This window comes from Elaeis guineensis, chromosome 8 (assembly GCF_000442705.2).
Source record: "Elaeis guineensis isolate ETL-2024a chromosome 8, EG11, whole genome shotgun sequence".
Taxonomy (NCBI): Eukaryota; Viridiplantae; Streptophyta; class Magnoliopsida; order Arecales; family Arecaceae; genus Elaeis; species Elaeis guineensis.
Window position 1 is genome coordinate 113,219,713 of NC_026000.2, and position 9,514 is coordinate 113,229,226.

Consider the following 9,514-nt stretch of genomic DNA (forward strand, 5'->3'; position numbering starts at 1 on the left):
AAGGCAAGTATGGGAAGAAATTCTTAGGATTTTAGCTATTTTCTTGTTAGACAACTAGTACCCTTCTTAACATGTCTTTGCTTAGATCTAACCAATAAAGATATAACCTATCTTAGAAAGTATGATCCGTACCCTTAGATCACGGTTCGTCTTTTAAAGTTATAGGTTAGTCAAGATTATTTAGATACAATGAAAGAAAAATTTTATTTAAAGATAATCTATCTTAAGAGCACAAGCCGTATCCATAGATCACAATTCATCCCAAGAGTAATAGATTATTCTAGAATAAAAATTTATACAAAAAAAATAAAGACATGAAAGATATAGGAAAATAAAATAAGTATTTATTATATATTAAAATAAAAATATAAAATATAGGAAAGGAAGCATACTATCAAAATAAGATTATAGAGATCTCTTAAGAACGTGATGACTAGCTGACCATTAAGAAGCTTCTTGCTGAAATCTTCATCCTGAAACTTTGTAGACTTCTTTCTATGGCTTGGAGAAAAACTTAAAAGTTGGAGGAAGGGATTTTGTAGAGAAGAGGTCTAAGAGTTATGGGTTTGGAAGGTGGAAGGAGGATGGAAGGGCTGCTGAAGTTTTGGTGGAAGAAAGAAGAAGCTATGGTGTGTAGAAGAAGAAGTGTGGGTGTGGGCTGGTTAAGGAGGCTAGAGCTGGACTTCTAAGGCTTAGAGAGGGATGGAACAAGGGCTAGATGGCTATGGTTTGGAGGGGAAAAGGCTAGGGCTGGCTAGGGTTTTGGTAGAGGGAAGATGGGTGTGGAGATTTGGAAGAAGGAGAGGAAGAGGGGATGGCTTGGAAGGATCTTGGCGTGGGGTTTTTGTGGCTATGTATGGAGGGGGCTGATGATGGCTCATTGGTGGTTGGCCAAGGGGTTTAAATAGAGGAGAGGCTAGGGTTTGAGAGATTATGGCACATGGAATGAGGGTCCTTGGATTGGTCTTTGATGAGTTTCCTCTTTTGCTTCCATGAAGATTTTCTAAATCAGCTTGAATCTAATTTCTTCTCCAATTCTCTATCAAAACTTCTATAAAAGCTTTATGGTTGGTGCCAATAATGATATCCTTTGGATGTTTGATTAAAGATCTTGGCCTTTGGTTCCTTCTTAATGAGTTTCCATGTTTGCTTCAATGAGAATCTTCCAATTGTGTTCCATACTGAAATTCCTTCTTTGCTCCAATCTAAATTATTTTCTAATTCTCCTCAAAATCTGCCATTTAAGCACTCCCCTTGGCACCATCAATAAGGGCCATTGGATGCTTGATTTGTGGGTTATTAGCCTTTGATTTCATCTTCAATCTATGGGAGAATATTCCAAGAATTAGTGGCCTTTAGATCCTCCTTGACTTTTCCTTGACCATTGATTTTTTTTTTGCCCTAGATCTTCATTTTAGACACCTAGATCTCCACCATTGGTTGTGGCATTGTAATGGAAACCCTTGGATCTCCTTTATGGCTCTTGGATGCATTTGGGTTCAAGCTGGTTTAGGCCAAATTAAGCCTAATTGAGCCTAATCTTCAATTTACCTGCAAAATAAGTTAGAAGCATCAAATTCAAACTAATATGACTTAATTGATAATGTTTTGAGTGTTTCTAATATATTAATTCATGTGTTGATCACTCTCTTTTTCTCTTTCCTTAACTTGATACCTAGACAAATCCTTGTTGCTATGATCTCTATCAATTAACTTTAAGCCTAGATCTACCTCTAATGGAGCTTTATTGGTCTAGATATACCCCTCCACAACCTTCTCCTAGCTAGCTATCAACACCCATAAACCCTAGTCTCTTGAAGAGAAAGCAAGCAAGGAGCCTCCAAGGGATCTTAGCAAAGATAGGGCCCCCAAGGGATCCCGTTTGGAGAGAGAGAATGCCAATCTCTAACTAAATCAAAGATTTTCTATACTTTTCTCTTCCTTTCTGTAAATCTTTGTAATTTCTTCTAAAACTGATGTAATCTCATTTGAATTACTACTCCTTGCTTATTAATTGCTAGACTTCATTTACATACAATTCTTTGGCTAGTAGTGTAGCTTTTTTCTTTTTGTTTTGCTTTATTTTTTTCTCAAATATGCCCCTAATATGCTCTCAATATACCTATTTTTGGGATAGAGATAGATCTCGATTACTTATGCCTAGAGAGACCTAGAGGCATGCTAGACCTATACCTCAAATTATGGAAGCACTCGAATCTGGAATATTCACATTTTTTGCGCTTGAATCTTGTGGAAGCATTCAAATCTAAAATATTCAAATTTTTTGCTCTCAAATCTTGGGGGAACAAGCTTCAAACACCTATATAGAGGTGCACTATTTATCCCATCCATTAAGGGTAGCGAATAGGGCCCAATCTATTCTAGGCTATCATGGGAGTAGACCCCTTCTTGAGCAGTATTGTACCCTGGCATCCCTTCTTTGGTTCCCCTCTGAACCTTATTGATCCTTTTAGATTAGGTTTTTCTATTTTTCTTCTCTATTAAAAGAAAGTTAGTGTCTCCATTACTTGATCTGACTAATGGCAAGCCTTCCCAAGGGATGTCCATAAGAAGATTGCTTACAAAACTTCTTGGTTCTACTCTTCTAAGAATATATATACATCGACATATCTAAAACTCATATTGTCACAACCCCAAATCAATAAAATGTAGTATTCTAGAATGTAATATAATAATCAGATATCTAGAACTTAACTATAAACCAACATTACTTCAAAAATATTTAAATATTATAATTATAAAACTATCAAATTCCTCAGCACTATTTAAATGAGCTGATATTTAAAGCTACTAAGTCCTTCATATATAAGCAATCAACTCCAAAGAATAAAACTATAAAGAAATAATCTTTGACAAAACTAAACAAGGAATCTGATCTCCTTCCAACTACACTTCCAACAAACTGACCATCTATCCATCCAAAGGAGCTACTAGAAGTCCTATCTCTGATATCATTTGATAATAATAGGCAACATGTGAACTCAATAACATAGTAAGTAAACATTCATAACACACCAAATATATAGAATCAAGAGAGAAGATAGGAGTTTGTTACTAAAACATATTTTTATTTTTTCCGAGAAAATTATGCAGCCTAAGTAATTAACAAAGTTCTGGAGTTTTCTTTAGTTTGTGAAGAATAAGTATCAAAGTGTTCACATAACAAGCATGGGGCTAGATCAGAATATATGCAGTCTAAATGCAAGATAGCTCCCTTTTAGTTGGGGAACACAGACTCATATGGGCATAAAACACACAATGGTTTGAGGCACAAGATTGAGTAAACCCCACCAAATATGGCACAAAAGCTCTCCATCCTTTAGGTTATAATAGAGCAGTCGTACTAAAGAGGCTCATGACCACATTGCTACTGATCAGGACAATAATCAGAGGTTACTCTAACTTCAAAATACTTACAACACATATTTTCATCCAAATCAGACATGGAAATCACAACATTTTTACATCATTTGAGAAAGCTCCAAATTGCAATTAACGATGCAATATGAGTATTAAGTTTGATTGTCCACGAACAAGTCCACAAACAGGATGATTGAATTTAAAAAGATGCGCAAATCTAAAAAACTTAAATTGATTAAAAAAATACTTTGTCGGCTCATATGTGGTAACATTCTTGCAGTATTCGCATCTATTTCCATCCCAGGGACTTCATTGTAGTTGGAGGCTGATGGGAGCATGACATACAAAGAATTGCTGTGACAGGCTCCACTTGCTTGGTGGCTTCTCTCTCATGTGAGTGCAAGTAACCTTCTTGAAATACATTGATTCTCAGGGAAACTACTCTGGGGCCATGCATGCATTAAATAATGGTGTTCATGTGATGGTAGGTTCAGACAATGTTTTTAAAGCCTTCTCCAATATTTATGCAGCTTTTATCTGTGAGGAGACAATCTAAACTCTTTTAATCTTTGGGCAAACCAATTTCGTGTCGGCTTGCCTCTACATTATGGGGTATTGTTTAATTGGCATTGATGCTGGATAAAGCAAGCAGGTACATTTCAAATTTTGGATAGATGTTGTGATAAACATGATTTGGTAAAGGATACTTTGAAAACTAGTTACAATGCATGTAGCTGCCGATTGCTGAAGCTTCAAGATTTTATTTTTGGATATAGAGAATTTATCTAAATACTAAAGTTTTTTAGAAAAATTAAAACTAATTAACTATTAATCTTAGGAAAAAATGGCTATTGAAAATATTTCCACCTGGGAAGTTCGCTGAGGATCCAATGTACTATTTTTGAGGATAAAACACGGATGATGGAGAGGGAAGGAGGGACCGTTGGGGTTAGGGTCAAATCATGTGGGATTTAAAAAAAAAAAACTTTAAGGTGCTTGTTTTCATCCCACGGGGATCGCGAGAGGTCAGGTCTTAGTATAATAATACAATTGCTTCATTATGATCTAAATATTATGGATTCGAAATATCGAAACAGGCTCTAAAATAAGACTCTGTAAATCTGACCTTCTCCATATCTTATAATAGCATGAGTCTCATGCACTATGATACCTACTCCTAGAAGGGAGATCGGGCGTTGTGACCCAATGTCCTCTTCCCCTTTTACTACTGCTGCTTCTGTAATTCCAGCATTAATATAAATAAAAGAAAATGAATAAATCCAAATAGATGTATGGTGGATATATATCACAACATCGACCAGCTAAACAACTATAATGTACAGTCTTTGTTCGACTTTGAATACGTGTTACAAAACAGCTGATCTCAGAAATTTTGCATCTCAAAAAAAAGAAAAAGAAAACTATTGTGACAATGATAACCTCTCGAGATCTTCTGGCCACCAAAGAAGAGCGAGAATAAAAAATTAAATGTAATAAGGGAAGAACTTGAAGTTGACATCAAGAAAAGAAGAGCTGTTTAAATTATGCTTCTTTCAACTTCTTTGTGACAAAGAATGCCACCCCAACTGCAACGACGACCACGCCAGAGACCATGAGAACCGACGTCAGAGTGCCGCCCAAATCGCACTTTTCCGACGCATCACCCTTCGCCTTGGCTCTCGCCTCTGCCTCTGCCTCTGCCTCTTCCTTCCATTACAGACCAATGTTTTGTTCAGAAAACTCATAATTACCCAATCTTTTCTATTTATTCATTCAGTCCCCTTCCACTGAAACTAGAATTATTATCAAACAAACCTTATAATACGTTGACAAAAAGAGTAGAGAGAGAGAGAGAGGAAGGACCTTATAATACCGACGTACTAAGAACAAAAATTATCATAAAACAGCAGATAGATGTCCCGCATTACAGAAGCTACCTACCAAACAAGCACATACGAGTGTGCATAATTATTAAGCAAATCTCCTCCTTTTCCTTCATTTATTATGGATTTATTTGCACGTAGTCTTGGATTTGAAAGCAAAATTAAGAAAAGAATTAATTACAGAGGCGTCGGTCAATACCTTAAGCTCCTTGGAAGTCGCAACATCCGAGGAGACGGGGTCGACGGGGAACTGCTCGGGCACGCCAAGGTTCAGTTCTCTGGAGGCATTCACCGCGGGGAAAGCGTCGGCGTCTCCTATCATTTCTTCTGTGCTTGCCATTCTCTTCTTCTTCTTTTTCTCGTCCGAAAGGGTGAGTTTGCCGGAAAATTGGATGAGAGAGAGCCTTCCAAACTTCTATCTCGATTATTATGGAGAGGCTTTCTGAAGAGAGCTCGTGGGCAACGGTTTAGGAAAAAAAAAAAAAAACGGAAAGACGAAATAATCGGGCTTCTCATTCCGTCAACGGTTCTACGATTTTTTCTATTAACGGGTATAAAATAAATGAATATTTAGTTTTTTCTATTTCTTTTTTGTTTTTATGGATATTTAATTGCCAACCTTGATTGACCTAACTCTAACGAAAACTTTCTGTCCACCAAAATTATAACTCCTGATCCCTATCTAGCGTAACCCATTAGTTTTGATCTCTATCTAGCGTAACCCATTAGTTTTGATGCGAGATGGCTTTAAAAAATATCAAAAATACCCTTTCACTCCTACTTTATAAAATATTTCCGATTCTATACTTTACGTTCCTCTATTTTTTTAGAAGAAACAGTAGAAGCCCATTCTTTGAGGGATTCTTGCCCATCCTCACCCTTCCAAATTCATTAAAACTTAGATGGGAATATTTTGATGTGGACATTCAGTTTTTGAGGGATTTTCTACCCATTCTAGCCTTCTCAAATTGTTTCAGACGCAGATCAGGTTTTGAAGAATTTTTTGCTCATTTTGACCTCCCTAAATTTCATTATATTCAGATCAGAATATTTCTAATATAAATGTCCGGTTTTAAAAAATTTTATTCCGATTTTTCAGAAGATTTTGTTCTTTATTATTATCAAAGAGATTTAAAAGAGCTCATCCAGCATTTTAAATGACCTCATCTAGTTTTCTAATAGTCATTGATGATTATAAGAATATCAAAAATCAAGTTTTTATGACTATGTGCTCTTATGGTAGCGAAGGCTATATTATTTCAATTTCACAAGACTCTACCCTCAATTATATTGTCAATGAAATAGTGGAGAGTGTTGGGAATAGTATCCCAAAGTCAATCGTCAGCCTGTTGACGGTTGTGCTCCTTTTGCATTAATACATAAATTATAAATAAATAAAAGTTATTTTGATATTTTTTCATCACAAATGTTTCATCTTCTAATGAACTCCTATGTTGTGGTGAAGTCCTTAGGACTATTTAAACTCGACAAAGGAGGATTTGTCGCTTAGTCCTTAAATCTGTTCGCGACCAAATGATACGTTGTTACCAAGGACGACAATGTTTATCAAGCATAGGTCGTTGTGTGCCATATGGGTTGGTTGTCCTCATAACTAAGGAGTGTGGAGACACTGGTATGGCATACAGGTGAGATGTAATGGTACATCTGCACTGAACGTGACCGACTCCGGAGCTATTTCTGCTGTCAAGATTTGCTCCGATGGGATATGGGTATAACTGTCCCTCCGACCTGAAACCGCCACGGTGACTTGCAAGCAACTCACTGCACTTAGGCACTGGACTACCTGAATTTCTAATTCAGTGACGGAAGGCTGCTGGGTGTAGTCAAGTACTTGACTTGTCGGTGCGTGTGTTAAGATGGGATTGACCACTCCAGTTTAGGAGCTGTGTACAGTCGTGTTTCAATTTAGCAAAACCTTGGCCAGGGTAGTCCTAATGAGGAGTCACAGGACTAATTGAGTTGAACACGATTCGGATGATCTCATCAGGGTTGATAGTTTAACCCTGAGTCGTCCTAAACACAGGAGTCAAAAGGGATGAATTATACGGTAACCATATTCACATAGGTTCTGAATATTGCGATAGCGACTATTCGACCTATCCGATCGTCGGGTACCATTGCTAGATGGTCACTTCGATTAGTACAGAAATTGGTTCCTGTGCTACCGGCTTAGGTTAGAACCTGCGGGGTCACACACATTAGAGGTTTCTTTCTGATCTGATGGCTGATTATGAGTCTTATGTGTCTGAAACTCTATGATTGAGAATTAGGATTCTCTGATCATGAGTTCTACACATTTTGGGTACCGGGGTCAAAATTTTGAATTTTAAATTTTGAATTTGAAATTTGAACTCTTTGATCAGGGTTTCATATCGATGGTCTCTGATGCCTAATTGCCCATCGGATTTGGACTCAAAATTATGAGAGGTTTTATTAGTGATTTGATTGTTAATTAACTCAATTTGATTGAGTAATTATTTTTGGATCAAGTCCAATTGAATTGGATTCAGTTGGGTTTGACCCGATTAGGTTAAGAGTTGACCTAATCGTCGAGATGGTTTGGTCCCTGATTTGATCAGGGGTTGGGCTTAGTCAATTTCTGATTTGATTAGGATTTTATTGAGCCTAATTAAGCCTAATTAAGTTGAGTTTAATTTAGTCTAATTATGCTTAACCTATTTTGATTAGATTAGTTCAATTAAGATCAAACCACCATTTGAATTTGAATCCCTGCACCACCTTAAATCTCTACGCCCATTTGAATTCACGAGAAGAAACTTCTCGTGAATTTTTTCTCACGCAAAGCCCTTCTCACGCCCACTTTTGTGCACCATATGGATGGATAAAGCTGATTAGTTAACCATTCAAATTCAAAGCGTGTTTGAATTTGAATGGATAACTTATCTCTTTTGCCTTCAAGCTTATCCATCTTGTGCGCCACATAATTCACACGAGAAAGAGTTTCTCGTGAAATCTTTCCACGCACAAAGAGTCCACGCCCTTCTCTTCTCATGCCACAAGTGGATAGGGATGAGTTGGTTTTCATTTGAATTCAAATTTGATTTGAATTCAAATGTGTAACCACTTGTCTTTATCCTCTCACGCGGATAAGACACATTTTGAACTATTTTAAAAGAGATAGGGAGGTGGGGCATGCGTAAAAAAAAAATATTTAAGAAAGAAAGTGGGGTGTGAGGAAGCCTTGTGCGTGAGGTGAAGGTCCAAAACCTTCCGAGAGAAAAAGAAAGAAAAGAAAGAAAATTGGGCGCAGGATTTTTGGTGTGTACCCTAGGGTTTCTACCTAGGGTTCGGGAAGTGAGATTTGTGTGCCACGAGTGTCGTGAGTCCACCAAATTTTAGGAAGAGATCCATCAGCCTCTCAACCAATCATGCAGATAATCCAGAGCATCCGAGGAGTCAGCACACATCGATCGAAGGAGTTCGATCAATATCAGCCATCAAAAGGATGAAATCATGAACTAGCATTCGTGAGGAACCGATCAGACGGGAGCTTCGTGTGGACGATCCGCAGAGGTCAGACACTAGTGTGGCTGTGACGTAACAATCAGAGCCCTCCGATGGTGATCAGATTGCAGTGATCGACTACCCGCAAAAAGGTGATGTGTTCTGAACACAGTACAGTAAAAGGTTTACTATTTCAAATTTAAATTTTAAATTTAAATGTATGCTGTTGTATCATATTTAGATCCTAGTGTAGGATTATTAATTAATGAGATTAATTAATAATTCTACTGTAAAATAATAATTTTAAAAAATTTTAAAATTACCATTTTGCCCCTGCACTAAATTTTCGCTTAAAATGGTATCAGAGCATGGTTCTAGAATATGATATACATATGCATGCGTAGATTAAGGTGTAATCTATAAGTTTAAATTTGAAATTTAAAATTTAAAATTTAAAATTTAAAATTTGTTAGAAGTTTCAAATTTGAAATTCAAAATTTGAATTTTGAATTTAGAAATTTGAATTTGAAATTTGAAATTTGTTTGAAATTTAAAATTCAAAATTTAAAATTTAAAATTCAAAGATTGGAAATTCAAAATTTGAAATTTCGTTGAAATCTCAAATTTGAAATTTGAAATTTGAAATTTAAAATTTGAAATTTAAAATTTAAAATTTGAAATTTAAAATTAAAATTTAAATTTTGAAATTGATATATTTAGATATACTTGATCCAAGTAGCAAGTAATCTAATTGGGTTGGTTGC

At 36.3% G+C, this 9,514-nt stretch overlaps 1 protein-coding gene across 1 annotated transcript; it reads right to left on the reverse strand.

Moving 5' to 3' along the window:
• Window positions 1–4,638: 4,638 nt before the first annotated feature.
• LOC140851142 (uncharacterized) lies at window positions 4,639–5,691 on the reverse strand. The gene is made up of 2 exons (XM_073242698.1): window positions 5,464–5,691; window positions 4,639–5,088 (listed from the first exon to the last, which is right to left on the reverse strand). The coding sequence occupies exons 1-2, from the start codon at window positions 5,602–5,604 to the stop codon at window positions 4,924–4,926; spliced, it is 306 nt and encodes a 101-aa protein (XP_073098799.1). The 5' UTR covers window positions 5,605–5,691; the 3' UTR covers window positions 4,639–4,923.
• Between the last annotated feature and the right edge of the window lie 3,823 nt (window positions 5,692–9,514).

What these genes read in the sequence shown, in the direction of transcription:
- LOC140851142 (XM_073242698.1), bottom strand. Translation starts at nt 5,604, where the DNA reads ATGGCAAGCACAGAAGAAATGATAGGAGACGCCGACGCTTTCCCCGCG. An exon ending in CGACTTCCAAGGAGCTTAAG is followed by an intron (nt 5,089 to 5,463) that starts GTATTGACCGAC and finishes CTGTAATGGAAG; the next exon opens with GAAGAGGCAGAGGCAGAGGC.